Source organism: Prosopis cineraria, unplaced genomic scaffold (assembly GCF_029017545.1).
Source record: "Prosopis cineraria cultivar Desert tree isolate PC_DT_omini unplaced genomic scaffold, ASM2901754v1 PC7, whole genome shotgun sequence".
Lineage (NCBI taxonomy): Eukaryota > Viridiplantae > Streptophyta > Magnoliopsida > Fabales > Fabaceae > Prosopis > Prosopis cineraria.
This window is the reverse complement of record NW_026555338.1, coordinates 32,354,616-32,372,644: the sequence shown is the minus strand read 5'-3', so window position 1 is coordinate 32,372,644 and position 18,029 is coordinate 32,354,616. Positions and strand designations below refer to the sequence as shown.

The window sequence follows — 18,029 nt, the reverse complement described above, 5'->3', positions numbered from 1 at the left end:
ATATTTTGAATGTGGCTGGAGTTGAAACTCTCTGCACCACTAACTCAGTTTAATAATTTTTTTATAAAAAACTCAGTTTAGTGTTATTATTTTTAAAGGAGAATCACATCTAAAAATTATTTTAAAAAATTATTTATAAATAAAAATTAATAACAAATCTCATTTAAAAATATAAATTATATTCTCATTTTAACAATAATTTATTTTATATTAATTCTTGTTTATAAATAACTTTTTTAAGTGGTTATTGAATGTAATTCTTGCTATTTTTTATGCCAAAAAAATTATGTGAATTGGGCTTCAAAAGTTATTAGAATTAATTTTTATTTAAAAAACTCAGTTTAATATTATTATTTTTTAGTCTAAAAATTTTATGTGAGTTTTGATCCCACAGCTTGATAATTTATGAGTCAAATTTTTATCAACCAAACTAATTTTTATTAATTATTATTATTATCGTTAGTACTAACTCATGTGTCCCGTGCGTTGCCAACTTGCAACATCAGCCGTTTATTTATGCGATTTTTCTATGATTGTTGTGTTATAAATATTAAAATGTAAATTATATAACTAAATTATAACAAATAATATAAAAAGTCTTGGTTCTACTTTATAATAGGGAGTGAAAATTGTATCTCCGCTATAAATAATACAATTTTTAAAATTTATTTTTTATGCTTACAAGGAAATGCTATCAGAATTTAATTTGTGTAGAAATAATATTTTTATAATATGGGCGCGCTTATAAATATTGGAACAATTAGAAATAACTTTTTTGTGATGAATATTAATTTGTTCTTGGTAAGTTATTTTTTAGCATATATGCTAAATATATATTGCTGCTACTAATGACGTGTTGTCATGATGGTACCAAAACCTTTCCTTGTGAAGTGTGTACGTGCGTGTGGCTGCTTATATTTCATGTTTTTTAAAGTTCTTTTTTCATTCTTCAGCAAGCAGTTGGATAATTTTGTTAAATATATGTATGTATGTATGTATGATGAATCTTGTAAAATTGGGATGCCAAACTTAAAATGAATTGTATTGTTGATCATCATGCATGGCTCCTTACTCGTTTTGTTTTCCAAGTAAATGATATAAATTGATGTCATTATCTTTGAAAGTGTTAGAACAAAAATGATGAAATGCGTACCTTATTGGAAGCAAATGATGAGCGGATGAAAGATTTCGACATGAACTCACTTCCCGATTGAGGCCAGATTTGAGAAGAGGAGAGAGATAGAAAACCTTTGAAAATGTTTCAATTAATCAACTTTTTTAGGGTCTATTTATAAACCTATTGACACCTTTTAATTAATAGTAGTTGTGTATTTTCATTTATTAATGAACTCAAATGACTTATTGGACTTTTTAGTTCAAAGAATGGATCTCTTGATTTAATATTCATTCATTGATGAATTTTAAGAATATATCAAGTTCAATGTTCATTTGTTAATGGAATTCAAAGAATGCATATCTTGATTCTGTATTCTCAAATACGTTATGTTTACAAGAATGTCTTTCAATTCTTCATTTCTCCCTTTGATTTTGATCTTATTATTAACAATAGCAATAAATAAATGGTTTTAAAATGCAAATACATGATAAAACTTTTGTCATGAACAATGTTAGAGCCATGATCAAGCTAGAAATGCTCCTACATGACCAAGATGGGATATAAACTCGTGGCTACATTTGATTCACTGCTAAAAGATCTTATATATTGATGTGTTACTAATGTTTTGTTTAATTTAATATATGATAATTGTCAATGTAGTTTTTCAATTGACAAAAATAAAATTAACAATTTTGTCATAGCAAGTTGCAAGAGCGGACCTACGTTGTATTCATTTTTTTTTTTTTTTAACATGGTGAGATGAGGCTTGTGCCTTGAGGGATTATATCAGAGTAAAATTACTGCCTCATTTTTACACTTTTGACTTTCTCCTTTGTCTCTCTTAACAATGCATTTCTTTTCAATTTCTTTCCTTTCTCTTCCACTTGCATGTGTTATCTCTTTATGGTATAATAAAGTTCTTGAACCTTTATGTTTGCCTTTTTTTTTTAAGCAAAACTTTCTGTTTGTCATAGTTATCAATTTCATTCATGAAATTTAAAGTTCACCAATTAAGTACTTAAAATTTTATAATTATACGTAATTAATCCTTATTTTGTTTTTTCCCTTTAGAACATCCCTGGCAAGTTGACAATTACCTATAAAAAAAGGGCAATTATCACAATAAATTTACCATTACTTTGAGGCCTCGTTTGGTATCTATGAATCATGAATTTAGAAATGGAAATGGAAATGGAATCTAAGTTTGAGAGTGTTTGGTAGTCTAGGATTGAGATTCTTAAGAATTGCAATTCCAGTAAAATTATTGGAATCCAATTCCATCTTCGTCACCATGGAATCAGTTCAATTTCACATAATTGTTGTTTTGAGACGTCTCTACCCTCCTCATTATCTGCTCCCATTTTCTATTGTCGATCATATAGAAGGAGTTGCAAGTGACCTGCAACACTCGATTGATCTTGTGCTTTATCTTGCGGATGACATGGTCATGGACAAGGCTCAACCCATCGAGCCAGGTGTCATCGTCGGTCATGGCAGTGCTCACCCAAGACGGCATTGCTCATCTGCAGGTGCTAGAGCTCATGGAGGCTCCTATCCACTGGCCACTGCCCATGACATCTCCCTCTTCCCCTTCCTTCTCTCCCCCTTTCCCTCTCTCTCTCTTCCCCTCTTCCCCCATGGCATTCGAGAAGTAGATCTGCAACGACTTGAAGATGAAGAAGAGATCATTGTTGGTCATGGCAGAGCTCATCCAAGATGGTGTTGCTTATCTATAGGTGCTCGAGGTTGTGGAGGCTCCTGTCTACTGGCCACCAACCATGACATCTTCGTCTTCCCCCTCCCTCCCTCTCCCCGCCTTTCCCTCTCCCTCTATGGCATTCCAGAAGTAGATTTGCAGCGACTTGAGGATGAGGAAGAGATGGGTTGATACGCCTCTTGCAAGTCTAAAATTTCTCCAATATTGTTTATGTTCTAAAAAAATCTCCCAAATCTTGTGATTTATATCAAAATCTTGTATATGGGTTGAAGTTGTTGAAGCAGATTTGCAAATGAACGTTGAAGTCGTTGCTAATGGGAGGAGAGGTGTGTTGCGACTTTTTTTTTACAAGGGGCATTTCAGTATTTTTGTTATTTTAAATCCATATAATTATTAAAATTATATCAGGATTTCACACCCATATCAAACAAAATTTTATAATTCAATTCAATTTCAATTATAATTTTGATTCTGATTTCAATTCTAATTTTAACTCCATCAAAAACTCTTCTATCATATCAAACGAGGCCTGATAATTACCTGTATGAAGTGGATAATTTCATCAAAATATTTATTACAGTTACTTTTATAATTACCCTTATGAAGTGGACAATTTCGTCAAAACATGCTTCTAATTATCCTTGTGAGATTTATTAGTCAAAGAAATAAAAGTTTTCGTTTTATCAACTGTATAACTCCATTAATAATTACCCTATTGGAATTGATGGCTTAATTATAACAAATTACAACGACGCTTATCTTTAAAGATTGACATCTTCGTTATAGAAATCGATAACTATCCTGATGAAAATTAAAAGGCATTGATAACTATTTGGCTATAAGATCTTTTAGTGAACCACAACAATTGGGGAGGGATGCAACTTTTCTTTTTTAAATTAGACAAAAGTTTTTTTTTTGGATAATTGATTAATAAAATTTAATTTGAGTTACTAAAGTTTAAATTTATTTAGTTTTCAAATATAGATATTTTACTACGTAGTGGTTTTCAACACTTAAATGGATTATCCTTCTTTTCTTTAATTGTTTCTTGAAAGACTATTTTGCAAGAAAGTGACGCTAACACTGGAAGTGCGGAACAACGTAACTAGTCATTAATTAAAATTATGAGGCATTTCCAAAATACAGTACAATTTGACAATTAATATTTATTTTATATAATTTTCATTTTTATCGATTATCAAATTTTAATATTGTGGGCTGATTAAGAATTGAAGCCTACCTTTTTATTTGACGAGCTATACACATCGATGTCAAAACATATACCAACAGGAAACACTTATAATAACTTGAATTTGAAATTATTTTCTTCTTAGCAATCATCTAGCATCTGTCTAATTTAGACTCAAACATTACTGATCTTGAATTAAAAAGCTGTCCCAATATCATTTTAACCAGCCATAAGGATTGAATCTAAGATCTTGTCTATACAAATTTAGTCATTCCCACTTGATCTGGCTATTACATGGTTTTTTTTCCCCCTTGTCGCCATTAATCTTTTTCTCCCTTTGTGTGAGTCAATAATCAACTTTTTAAAATGATGATGAAGTGCAAGTGAATTAATTTGTCTCTCTGACTTAATTTTCTAACAATTCAAAAGAAAAAGAAAGAAGTTCTTAACTGCAAATAATAACTACTGACACTTGAAAACACGTTAAGTTTAATAAGAAAGAAATGTCAATAATAATAATAATAATAATAATAATAATAATAATAATAGATATTCTCATAGTTTAGTTATAACCATAATAGCGATTATAAATAAACTTTATAACATTTAACACCATGTATTTATATTTTTTAAGTATATGTCTATGTAGTTACTCCTTCATTTAAAAATATAAAGAATTTTTAACCGAATCTCACTCCTAATAAAGTAGTTATCTACCTTCAAACTAACTCTATCTTTTATAATTACTCTTATTAAATATCCTACAATAAATATAAAGTCGGAGTACTTTAAAAAAAACAATGATTACATCTCGAAAGACTAAAAATATCATATATTTTTTAACATTTAATTTCTCAAAAAATACCTTGTATTTTTAAATGAAAGGGGTATAACTTTTTTGGCTAAAGTATGTGGTTATAAATTTACATTTTAAAAAATAAAATAATCTCAATCTTGTTTTCTATTTTTATTTAGAGGACAAAATTACCTAATTCTCACGTACCAATTAAACTAAATAAATTAATTCATGTCTCAACCTTGTTTCTATTTTTCAGCTTTACCTTTATTGATTGCCAACTTTATTTGCTAACATTTTATAGGAAAGATTTCATTCATTTAATGGGACTATATTGAAAAAAATATTAAATACTTTTATAATTTTTCTGATAAATATAAAAAAATTATTTGCCAAAATTATATCCCATGAATAAATAGGAACAGACACCGGACTAAGCACGAGTCACATGGGCATCTTTCCTTTGACTTTGGCATGACGTCGCCTAACGCACCGCCCAGTCATATCATCATGAGTCATGGCATGGACGGTGGGGTATCAACTAATTAATTAATTTTTTATTTAGATTTTACAAATATAAATAATAAATAATATCTAAACAATACGTGGACGGTGGATCAGAGTTTTTCCTAATAATTTTATTTAAAAAAATAAGAGCATTTCAAAGATATAAAATAGAATTGCATAAATAATTTTAAGGACAATTTGATAATTTGTTTCATCCTCGTAGAAATTATTTTATAATTTTTTACTTTGTATTTTAAAAACCTATTAAAATTAAAAAATATAAATATTACTTTTGTTTTCATTTAGAGGTTAAATTGTCATTTAATTCTTATATTTTTGCCCATGTTTTTTTTATAATAAACAACTTTTTTAATCTTATAATCAAAGTTGAAACCTCTTTGTCACGGGATTTTTTTTTTCCAAAAAGAAAATTAAGCGTTTGTGTTTATCTCTTATTCATGCTATGCAATCACTGTAGTCTGTAGATCTACTCTGACAATTGTAGAGGGACACAAGAGATAGAGTTATGTAAAATATTAATTCTTTAAAATGTAAAATATTGATTTTTCAGCCAATATGCATGAAATGTCATTATTATATAGTACGTCGGTTGATGGCAAGTTGCTGGTCCAAAACCTTCAGCTTGTAACTGTTGTTGTCATTGTTATATTCAAAGTTGTTCATCCATTCATTTTATTGAAAACGATTCGTGGATATTATTTAGTGTCATATTTTGTCTCCAAAAATATCTTTAAAAAATCGCAATAAGTTTTTATAATATCTTTACACGCCTCAAATTCTGAACAGCGTGACTGACAAGAGAATTAGATATTTTTGGCCAAACACAAGAGAATTAGATAACTTTTATGAACTTCTCTATTTATGGTAGTTCGAACTGTTTAAGGGTCTTAGAGATTAAGATAAAACAATGACAACAATAATCTTTATTAATTAAAATATAACCACAAAAAAATTTGTTCCAATTTGAATATTGATAGCGTGGAAGGAAAAAATAAGTAAACCCATCCTCTCAATTTCTAAGTAATCCCACCGACCAAACCAAATTTCTATGTATCCACCACAGCCTAGCGGAAAAAATATATGAACAAATTATTTAAAGCAATATATGGACAGAAATGGGACAGCAATTAAATTATTTAACGGTATTGAGTTGAGAACATAAAAGAAACAAAAAAGTCGTCACAATTACATTAAATAGTAAATATAAATACTATAAAGGTTATTTAGATTAAAATTCATTCATTCTCTCTCCTCTCTGTCTCCAATGTGAAATACTTTACATTAACCACCTTTCTTTTACGCCTTAATTGTACAAACTTTTCCCCTATTTTGAAAACTCATAAAAAAACCCCTCTAAAATTAAAATATATATTATACAAGCCTTTATATATTTGAAATTATATTTTCATCGATTCAACTATTAGTTGGCAGCTAAATTTAATTTTTAAACTTTTAATTTAATTAAAATCACCCTCTTTAACATAAGAATTATTTAAAAATTTAAATTTTTCAAAAAATATATTCTTATAGAACTAAAAAAATATACTTCCTCCATTCAAAAATGTAAGGATTCTTTTAAGGAGTTAGATGTTAAAAAATATAATGTATTTTTAATCTTTTAAAGTGTAATTATTGTTTTTTAAAAAGGCTCCTCTTAATGAATGATTTTATATTTATTATAAAATATTTAATATGTATTAATATGAAAAGATATAGTTAGTTTGAAAGTAGGTAACTACTTTATTGAAAGGTAAGATTCAGTTAAAAATACCTCATATTTTTAAACAAAGGGAGTATAATAAATACATTTTTTATTTTTTATTGTATTATTAAATTTCTTGATTTTTATTATATTATAAAATTTTATTATTTCAATTTTTATCAAATTTTAAAACTTATTTATTTATATTTTTTAAAAATTTAAAAACATATTTCTAACATATATATTTGTTATCACATAACATAAAATATTATAAGTTTGAGAGAATTTATAAATAATTTAAAATTAAAATTAAAACTTGTAAATATGTTTTTACAATAAAATGATGTAATTATCAAAATAATGTAATTTAAGATTTATTGGGGTGAGGGTTAAATTAGTAAATAAAATTTGTTTTAATATCAATTTTAATTTAAAAATATGTGTTTATAATTTTTTAAAATATTACTAACAGAGTTAAATGATTAGACTAAATTGAATATTTTTAAAATAAAAATTTCATATAATTAAGGTAATATAAAAAAGTGATTAGAGTTTTTTTTTTTCATAACTCAAACATATATATTTTCTCCATATTTCCTATTCCGATCCCGTAAGCGAAACTCCAATGGAAATGTCCAAATGCCAATGGATTTCCGTATACGAAGCCCATCTCCAGAATTAAAGGAAAGTGTGGATTCTTTTCTTTTTTTGTTTTTTAACCAACAAAGGAAAGTGTGGATTCTTGAATTTGCCTTTTCTATGCACTTTGCATCTTGATGTAAGAAAACTGAAAATGCTTCTCTTCGTTCTGACTGTAAAACTTTAGATTAAAAAAGAGTATATACCAATGTATTCTAACCAATAAAATTATATTTATTTAATTCTTTTCTATACCTATATTATTTGAATTGGCCATTGGGGAAAGGATATACCAAGATAAGGGTATGTTTTCAGGTTAAAAAAGCGCTTATATAAATACTTACATAACTTACTTGCTATTGGTCATTACCAATAACAAGCTGACAAACACTATTTAACATGAATGTGTATCCCAATATTTAAACTCAATATTTTAAGATAACTGATTTGATTTTCTCAATTAATCCAACCAAATACCCCCAAGTAGCGTACACCATTTATGTTTGCATCATGTGAACAAAAATATGTGAAAAAATTACATATTTGTTAGGAAATGAATTAATTTGAATGGATGATCATTATGTTTCGATTATTAAATTGATAAAAAACATTTTTTTTTACAAAGCAAAGTCATTTGCAGGAACCATGCTACTATAATGTAAAAGGATTAAATTGTATTTTTACTCATTAACTATTCATTTATGAACATCTGATATCTTAAACTTACATATGATGTCAAATGTTGAAGGGAAAAATTAACTACATGAAAATTTATGATATCATACACTCTTGAGCAAAAATGTACTCTAAAAGGTTGGCCAAAAATGTACTCTAACCCAATATAAAAAAATATATACCAATCAACTAAAATAAAGAAAGGTTGCATAATTGAGGCCAAAAAGGTGGTAATATTTTCAAAGAAAGATTGGATGAAGTATAATTTAAGAAAAACATAATTATTCACCCTTATAATTTAATCAGACTTTGCTTTTAGTCTTTATAGTTTTAATCACTATTATTTCAATAGATTAAGTGTGTGTTTGATTTTCAATTTACATATGACAAAAGTTTATTTAAAAGATTCAATTATTTATTAAATTTGGCCAAAGCATATCCCAAATGCAATTTAAATATACTTTTGAGAATTATTCAAACAGGTCCTAAGTGACATTTGTTCTTTAGATCCTTAATGATGTCAAATTACAAGGTCTATAAGGATTTAAAATATTCAAAATAAATTATAAAGATTAAAAGTAAAATTCAATAAAAATATAAAAGACTAAAGATTGTGTTATTTTCTATAATTTATAATAATATTTAGACTTAAATGAATTACTACTCTTGAAAATTAATTAAAATTAAGATTTTTTTTTGGTAAAAGTGTCTAATATCCAATATGATATCATAGGGTCGGATTTGAAAATTATGAAGTGAGATGAGTATATAAATTTTATACTGTGATTTTTTTTTTCATTTTCTAGATTTAAACCAATAATCTTACATAAAAGTATAAAAAAATACTGGATTCTTTTTGAAGTTATTTATTTTCAGAAATAGAAACAGACAAAATAAAAATTTTCGGGCAGACACATAACTTCTAGATTGCACCAATCTCCCAGTCTAACCCTGGAGGCGTCAAAACTTCCACGTGGCTAATACATAGCCTGGTTCTGGGCATCTCGCATGCCTATACTCATCCGACACGTGTCACAACAAAAAGTTGCCATCCTTCTCCGCCACACCAACTCAACGCTCTTCGCCAGCCAATCATTTCATTAATGATCAACAATTCACCTCAAAACCTGAAATCGACGGATCCGAAGAAGAAGTAGTAAAATCAGTTATGTAGCGCGTAGCAGAGAATCCAACCGCCCACAACTAGAATGCTGTTATTCTATTATTCGCGGCGTTGCTCAGTAAAAGCGAAGAACGTAAGCTTTTAGAAAATGGCTTCTCACAGATTAAGCTTACCAACATCGCACATTCCTTTTCCGTCCAAGAGACTAGTCGCTCCTCAGCTTGAATTTTTTGTGTGCCCTTCGCGGTTTCCTGGCAAACCCAGAAAGATTTTGTCGTCAATTCGGGCAATGGGGTCATCATCATCATCTACCCAGAAAACCGACAGCATCGAAGGTAAGTGATCGCTGATATAGGAGCTCTCGGTTTTTTTATTCTCTCGGTTTTACTTTTTTCACCATCTATACGCTGCCTGGATTTTAGGTTTTAGGTTTTCGCAATTCTTCTATTACTGTTGCTGACTGGATCGAGCTTAAACCAGTAATTCTTTTATGCTTCTGGCAAACTAAACTCATCATGTTGGCTTCTATTGTTGCATCTACTGTTAAATTATAACACTCACAAGACTAGTTACTAGTTAGTCAATTTGATTCATGCGTCCTTTTGAGGATAAGTCAATCCATCTTTCAGCACTGCCCCATCCTGCCCATGATCAAAGTAAATCGACTTGGCGCACGCATACTTTCTGTCAGGCTTGTTCTACATAGTTATTGAGATTTTGAATTGTGATTTTCTGTTCCACGGTCCTCCTCTCTGTCATGCAGGGGCCGGAGATGTGGATTATAAATCTTTAAGCGATGATGAATGGAAGAAGAGGCTGACAAATGACCAATTTTATATTACTCGCCAAAAGGGGACTGAGAGGGCTTTCACTGGGTATGTTTGTTGAATGGATTTTGTAGTTGTAGCTACACATTAGGCACTAACTGTTCGGTGATATTGGCCACTTTTTGACTATTATTCAAGGATTTTTTTTTTTTTTTGGGGGTGGGGGGGATACTGTATCAGTGGCTGTGGCTTTATTACTTGCATGTCTTTGTGCTTAATTTCTAACTTCTAGCAGCCAGTCGTGAAATCTTTTTCTTTTTTGTTTTTTGTTTTGGCCAGTGCTGGTAGTGAAATCGATTCACTATTTTCTGTCAGGAGGTCTTTGATTACTGGGGAAAAAAAGATACAATAACATCTGCTTAATGAATTGATCTTGCTATTTCTGGTTTCAAAAAGAATCCATCAATTTTTCTTCTATATCATTTTCATGGTATATAAACATTGGAGACGAGGTTTCAGGAGTTGTTTGTGGCATTTCCTTTGACTAAAGTCTTTTACAAGAGAGAAATTTTCAACGCACCTCATCATCATGCAATGCAAATGCGCTTCATTAAATAACATGTAACTATCTCTTGTTGCTCATTATAGTTTCACAAGAATGCGTCTTTTTTTTCCCCCCGTGTTTTTGGGACTGACACAAGCTTGTGTCAAAGGTATATAATTTAACCATTGTATTGGGAGATTTTTGACCAGTTTGTTGGATCATGTGACTATGATTCTGCACCACGAGTAAGTTATTGAGCTTTTAGTCCACATTTATGCTCGAGGAAACGTTCATTTTGGTTCCTATAGAAAGGCCTACGGGTTTGAGGAGAAGGATTGCTGGTTATCTATAGGATTATACTCTCATGCTGATCTTATTGATTTCAGGAAGTACTGGAATACTAAAACCCCGGGAACTTATCATTGCATATGTTGTGACACGCCGTTATTTGAGTGAGCAATACCTTAAATGTTGTTATATGAAATCAAATTCCATCTTTTACCCTGACATAATGGAGTTTTCTTGAACCTGAGTCACTTGTTTTTTTTCCTTACCAGATCTTCCGCTAAGTTTGATAGTGGAACTGGCTGGCCATCCTATTGCCAGCCCATTAGGAACAATGTGAAATCAAAGTTAGATCTGTCAATTATCTTCATGCCTCGCCAAGAAGTCCTTTGTGCTAACTGTGATGCTCATCTCGGCCATGTGTTTGATGATGGTCCTCCACCAACAGGAAAGCGATTCTGTATCAACAGGTAAATTGTTACTTCTACAAGGTCTCCCTTTTCTATTTTGATCATGCATTTTCATCTTTGTCTTGAAATTGATGTCTGGTGTGGAAATTCCTGCAGTGCTGCCCTTAAACTCAAACCTAAGCAATAGACAGTGAAAGTGTGTTTGTCTTGAGTAGGAGGCCTATCGGAGTCAAAAATGCTGGGGAAGCTTGAAGGTGATCGGCGCATAATTTATTTCGTACTTTTCTTTGAGTACGGAGAGAAAACTGTCTGAAGTGAGATTCTGTATAAATATTAAACAGATCGTACTTACACAATGTTCAGAAGAAGATCTTATGTAAAGTGAAATTAAAAAATAATGATAAGAGTATTGTTCATATTGTGAATACTCAATCCGCTCAGTGTTCAGTTTTCACAGAACCCTGTCTGGCTTGTTTGATATTTGAAGTTGTTTCTTGATTGTGATTTCTTTTGGGCTTTTTCTGATCTGGTTCAAGCTAGCTCCCCCACCCCCCCTCGGGACCAAAAAAAAATCGAAAACCCCACGCTCGCGCACACACGCAGACAACAGAGGAGGGAGGAAAATTAGTTTATATTAATTCAACCAACATTTCAATGAATCATAATAATGTCTGCTTTCTCTATTTAAAAATATAAGACATTTTTTAAAGAGTTAAATGTTTAAAAATGTAAAGAATTTTTAATCTTTCGAGATGTAATCATTATTATTTTTTAAAAGTGTCCCTGTTAATAGTGACTTTATATTTATTATAGAGTGTTTAATAGGAATAAATATGAAAAGATAGGGTTAGTTTGAAAATAGATAATTATTTTATTGAGAGGTGAGATTTAATTAAAAATGCCTTACATTTTTAAATGGAGGAAGTATATTAAAAGAAATAAATCAGCACCCCCATCTCTGATTCCAGTTTACTCCATATAAAGCCCTAATTTGTACAGCTAGTGTTTAATCCATATAAAATTCATTCGATTATTCCCTGCTCTTATATTCGTGTTGATCACTATCGAGTTTATTTTGAAAATCAAGGTGAGAATGACTGAAGTGTTAGCCAGATTGTGAAAAGAAATGCTTCACGGTATTCTAAATCACATACTTTAACTCAAATGATAATTATGTAGTAATATATAGTAAATAAATATAATAAAAGAAAACTTTTACTGGCTTATAGTTTCTCATTAGTTCTCAGCTGAGGTAATTTATACGCAAGGACGTGCTGAGAGATGGGAAGAACTAAGTTGTTCTATTCTCTATTGGCAGAGCTACATTGACAATATTTGTGAAACAACTGGTCATATGATAAGATTATTTGCCGTTGAGTACATAATAGACGTATATGCAATCAAGTACATCCCATGACCAGAAAAGAAAATGGAGCATCCGTGCATATTAAAATGGGATGGATTCACCATTGTTGGAGGCATAATCCCAGGAAAAATATTGCCGATTTTGTGGAATATCAAGGAACATTCCTCGAAACAAGTTTTGTACAGGTAAAGGATAATTTAACTTGCAAAATTTAAAGTTATCAAGTGAAGGCCATGGGGATGATTTTGCGGAATATCAAGGAATAATCACGCCGCAAGTATGCTTAAACTTTAAAGTTAACTTGGAAACTGTAAGCTTTAAGCATAATTGCAGCGTGATTAATCCATGGGCCTTTTTATTATATTAAGAAACCATTGACATCAGCAAATTCAATTGATGCAGAGCTGGAACACTTGGGAAATGAGAGCAGCTGCTCCTTAACCTTCTCCATGTTAATATCTGAATACTGCAGCCAAAATGCTGTGGTTATAGTCATCCTCTCCAACTTTGCTGCATTTTCCATTACAAATTTTGCTAGAGAAAGCTCATGATCATGCACATTAAATCCTCCAAACTGGAAAACTCTGAGGCGAGACTGAAAGCAGCGAGGCACTGATGCAGAAGCGAAGAGATCTTTATCAAATTTAGATACTCCCTGAAAATATTGTCTTTGATTTGTCAGTCATATTAACCGTCTCTAACAAACACATAAATGAGGAGTTTAAAATTCCTGATAATTCTACCCAAAAAAGCCCAAGAACTAGGAAATATGACCAAACTTACATGAAGTAAGACAAGATTTTTAAGGATTGGCGAGTTGTGGAGTAAGTTCAATAGGGCTTCGCCGTTAACCTCATTTATTTGCAGATAATTCAACCTTCCAAATGCAGGTAGATTGGTGAAAACATCGTTAGCATGCATAGGTACCTGCATGACAAGGGAAAACTTGTTTATTATCTGATGCTACGGCGATAAGATAATTTTCTTTTCCCTTTTGAATGCAAAGCAGCCAGCCAGAGCCAAGAAAGTACTCTATTAAAACTCAAGAAAGATAACAATCCCACTTGCATAGAACGTATGATAATAGGATTTGACAATTGAGATGTCACAAATATCATTCTTATTTGAAAAAAGAAAATAATTCGCTTTTACTATTTTATATGAACTGTTCTCCAAATCTGAAGATATAAATTCATAAAAAGAATAGCCGCTGGAGAAGTATATTCAGTTCTGCTTCAGAACTTATCTGTAATCATTTTTTCTGCTTTAATTCACAAGTGTTCATATTATATAGTTATTATCAAATCCTTTTGCTTTAAAAACAAGTGTTTATGGTGTTCAACAACAGGCAAAATTACTAGCAACATTCAACACAACTGCTATTCTATGTCATGAAAATGAGCATACCTTGTAGAACCATAATTTTAGGCTCTCCACTTCATGAACTTGTCTGAGAAGCATATGTGCTCGAGGACTGATTTCTTGCATTCCATCATTTCTGTCTTCATCAACAACAATCGCAACAGAAGCCATAAGAATGGATGACGGATTTGATAGAATGATTTCATTTTCTAGATCACCCTCATAAGAGAAATCAGTTAGATGTGGAGCATTAACGTTAATGGAACATCTGCTTGACTCATTGGATGGGCGGTTCCAGAATGCTATGGAAAAGGTTTGAAGCTGAGGGACCTGTATGCTAACATTCTGCATTGACCATTCACATCCTCTAGCTTCAAAAACTTTGAGGACAGGAAAGCTAAGAGTCAGATCTTTTGAATCAGTAGAGGAATCTCTCACTAGCCTAATTCCAGAAAGGCTAAGGTGTTGAAGGTTTGGGAGACAAACAGATGAGGGAACACTAAGAGTACATCTCATTTGAAGCACTAAATGCTCTAGGGAGCTACAATCAAAAAAAGAAGAAGAAGAAAGAAAGACTTTATCAGCATACTGAATATGAAGATTTTGGACTCCTTTTTCTAGGATAGAAGAGATCCACGCACTAATCTGAGATGGATCATACAGGAAACGCGACAAACTGAGAGAGACATTTGGGATGCTTGAATCACCAAGGTGAAGAAGTGTGCTGTTCACAAAGTGTATGAAGTGTTCTTTTGACATCCTCTTCCCAGAATAAAGCATAGAATCGTTGAACCGAAGTCCGGTAATGGATGTCCAAACACGAATCCACCTTTTAGATAAGACACTAGTACGGACTGCCTCTGTTGCGGGAAGGAAAGATAGGATGTGACCGAGAATGTTTTCATGTAAATTGCTGAGTAAGTCTTTGTTAACAACCATAATTTTCCCCAAAGAAAACTTGTCTCTTGGATTGTTATGAATCACCAAACCAGAAGCCATATCTGAGTGAAGTACCTGACAAATGATTTTCCGTCGCGTCAAGTTTCAACAATCATCTTTAAATCAATCAATAAACAGAGCAAAACAATAAAACTGCATGCTATTATAATCAGTAACGATCAGTATGGGAAAAAAACTACTCACTTAGGGTCCTGCATGCCGAAATGCATGAAATAGAGGCCTGACTAAGATTTGCAAGTTTTCCATTGTGGCTGTGGCTTACTTCTGCAAAGAGAGTGAATAATACAAATTCTTAAGTTAAGCTTATATAAAACAGAAAGTGCCACACACTCCATTTTAAGCAATAACTAATTTCGCGTTGTAGTAGGAAGAAAAAAGCAGGGCCTGACCAAGAATGTAATCAATCTTTCAGATAAGATGCTGGTTCACGTGACTTGAATCATTACCTCGAGAATTACATGATTAAAGTTTTATCGGTATCCTTGCTCAACTTCATCTCCAATACAGAGATGAATTCTTATTAAAAAGAGAAAGAAGAGAGTTCATAAAACTTCTTTAAGAATCCATTCAAAATTTCAAATCAAGTCAGGAAATTGCTGGGAAGCAAATGAATTTAATCCCATCGATTGGATGCCTCCGGATGACCCAGAAATAGAATGGCTGTGATCCTAACCACAGATTATACCGACCACAAAAAAGATTGTAAGGCTATCCAATAAGCTTAAATTAAGTATCAGAACACTAAATACCAGTTTCATGCACCAAGACTCGAAAAACATCAACAATGGGAATAAGAAGGACAGCTTAAAGGGAGCAAAGAAAGTGACACACCGAAATGCCCCGAGTGAAGAAAGACGAGAGCTTTAGAGAAATTGGAGGGTTTAAAACTAGAGGGAGGGTGGGGAGTGAAGAAGAGAGACCGAGGTGGAAGGAGATTGAAAGAGTCTGTGGAGACTGAAGATTGGGTCAAGGGAATCGGCCAGAAGAGGCGAGTGTTATCGATGGATAGAGATGAAGGCATGGGCGTTTATAAAAGTGGAGGAGGTGAGGTCAGTGAAAGTGTCTTGGGTTCCAGGCGCCATCTAACGACCACAAATATTTGACACTTTGGTAACCTCGTGAAATGCAGATTAATGATCTCTCAGCTGTTGCAAACAACCTGCCATTAAACTTAAAATGACCAATGTTCTCACTCCTCTCAAGCTTTCAACTACATTCATTTAAAGTAAGGTACAGTTAACTCATTAAATACCTTGGCCCAAAAAAAAAAAACTCATTAAATACATGTTAAAATAATGTTTTTTTAATTCTATCTACATTAAAAATAAAGAGGAGAAAAATACACTGTATATAGTAAGCCGTAAAAATAAATTTATAATAAAAAATATAATAAATAACTTTTCATGTACCTTATATTAAGGATTTAAAAATTATTTTACACTATAATAGATATGGGAGGAAGTATGCTTCTCTAACCTTAATATGTATGCTTCATCCTTGAGTTAATCTAAAACAAACTTAATTAACTCCATGTTTGTTATAATGCCCCATTTGATATGAGAGAAGAGATTAAGTGAAAATAGAAGTTGAGATGAAAGTAAAAATGAAAATAGAAGTCTCTTAAAAATTGCAATTTTTAAATTTTCCCCTAATTTACAATTAATAACCATATTAAATTATAGTTTAAAAATTCAAATAATAATACATAAGCAAGCAGAAAAATTGAAAAAAATAATTAATTAATCTAATTTTATCTTATATTTAAAATTAAAAAGTGTTTTCAAAGTTTGTCTTATATTAAAGAATACTCGTAGAACGAAAGTGAGAGGACGAAATACTTCTTTAATAATAATATCATGAAACTAATTAATTAAAATTAATATAGATGATAAAAACTTTCATCATTTAAATAAGTGGGTGGGGCTTAAATTATAACCCTTATACATGTAGCAATTTAATTAATTAGTAAAGATCTATCCATTACCCTCCACATATATATAAAACCACCTTTTTGTTGTGCCTTTTCAGTTTCCAACCGTGGTTGGCCCTTGTCCAGCATTTCTCTTTAATTTATTTTTTATTTTTCATTTACCGTTTTTTTAAACCCTTTTTTATGTAACTGTGATTCTATATGGATTACAGATTGATCCTTTAACTTAAACAAAAAAAAAAAAAGAACAATTCAAACACAGAAAAACACCATAAAATGGCAAGGGACAGAGAACACGGAAACACCCAGCAATGCACCTCTTAGGCACTTCTTTATTTTTAAGCCAAAACAAGTCTACCTCCCTCGAGCTGATTTTCTCTCCGTTGTTACTGATTTTATTTTTAATTATATTTAACCCAAACACTTAATTATTGCTTTGATTTTGATGCTCCATTAATTAAAGCCACAACAATAATTGATGTAATGGTACCACCAAAGCAGAGGATTATTGTTGAATAGATCTAAGAACCGTGGGTAGCTTCAACTTGCATCCTCATTGCGCTATTCCAAGAATTGATTTCTCATTATATAATTTTCATATTACATAATATTAGTGTGTGTATGAATATGGGAGAATTTCAATAAAGATCTGTTGATTATATTTATTTAAATTTAAAGTTCCTAAATTTCTGTTATTACACTACAGTTCAAGAGTATTGATTTGATATTAAATTTTTTAAAAAAATAATAAAATTATCCTTCATTTAAATTAATATCGAAACTTTTCTAGATCACTTGTTAATTTATTTACAAAATGTTGTTAATTATCCTATTTTACTTGCTTTCATTTTAGGTGTTTAAATTATCTTAAGACATCTTATTAATTCTTATATTGTATGTTATTTATTTATTTACATAT

The 18,029-nt window shown here is 31.0% G+C and overlaps 2 protein-coding genes across 4 annotated transcripts; one reads left to right on the top strand and one right to left on the bottom strand.

Annotated features, from left to right (window-relative positions):
* Positions 1–9,532: 9,532 nt before the first annotated feature.
* On the top strand, positions 9,533–11,919 carry LOC129315822 (peptide methionine sulfoxide reductase B1, chloroplastic). Its single transcript, XM_054959898.1, has 5 exons — positions 9,533–9,821; positions 10,250–10,361; positions 11,184–11,249; positions 11,355–11,552; positions 11,649–11,919. Exons 1-5 carry the CDS (start codon positions 9,635–9,637, stop codon positions 11,677–11,679), a joined length of 594 nt encoding a protein of 197 aa, XP_054815873.1. The 5' UTR covers positions 9,533–9,634; the 3' UTR covers positions 11,680–11,919.
* Positions 11,920–12,911: 992 nt separating this feature from the next.
* LOC129314935 (F-box/FBD/LRR-repeat protein At3g14710) lies at positions 12,912–16,257 on the bottom strand. Of its 3 annotated transcripts, none has more exons than XM_054958413.1 (5): positions 16,012–16,247; positions 15,364–15,444; positions 14,266–15,234; positions 13,642–13,785; positions 12,912–13,513 (listed from the first exon to the last, which is right to left on the bottom strand). In XM_054958413.1, the coding sequence occupies exons 3-5, from the start codon at positions 15,217–15,219 to the stop codon at positions 13,217–13,219; spliced, it is 1,395 nt and encodes a 464-aa protein (XP_054814388.1). In that variant the 5' UTR covers positions 15,220–15,234; positions 15,364–15,444; positions 16,012–16,247; the 3' UTR covers positions 12,912–13,216. The 3 variants fall into 3 exon arrangements, with proteins under 3 accessions (XP_054814388.1, XP_054814389.1, XP_054814390.1); XM_054958414.1 differs by lacking the exon at positions 16,012–16,247 and adding an exon at positions 15,627–15,996; XM_054958415.1 differs by having other exon boundaries at positions 13,248–13,470; positions 16,012–16,257.
* Between the last annotated feature and the right edge of the window lie 1,772 nt (positions 16,258–18,029).

Excerpts from the sequence above, each read along its gene's own strand:
- LOC129314935 (XM_054958413.1), bottom strand. The coding sequence starts at position 15,219 with ATGGCTTCTGGTTTGGTGATTCATAACAATCCAAGAGACAAGTTTTCT. Across the intron at positions 13,786-14,265 it reads TAAAATTATGGTTCTACAAG|GTACCTATGCATGCTAACGA; the intron begins GTATGCTCATTT and ends CTTGTCATGCAG. Across the intron at positions 13,514-13,641 it reads AAAATCTTGTCTTACTTCAT|GGAGTATCTAAATTTGATAA; the intron begins GTAAGTTTGGTC and ends CAATATTTTCAG.
- LOC129315822 (XM_054959898.1), top strand. The coding sequence starts at position 9,635 with ATGGCTTCTCACAGATTAAGCTTACCAACATCGCACATTCCTTTTCCG. Across the intron at positions 9,822-10,249 it reads GAAAACCGACAGCATCGAAG|GGGCCGGAGATGTGGATTAT; the intron begins GTAAGTGATCGC and ends TCTGTCATGCAG. Across the intron at positions 11,553-11,648 it reads AAGCGATTCTGTATCAACAG|TGCTGCCCTTAAACTCAAAC; the intron begins GTAAATTGTTAC and ends AAATTCCTGCAG.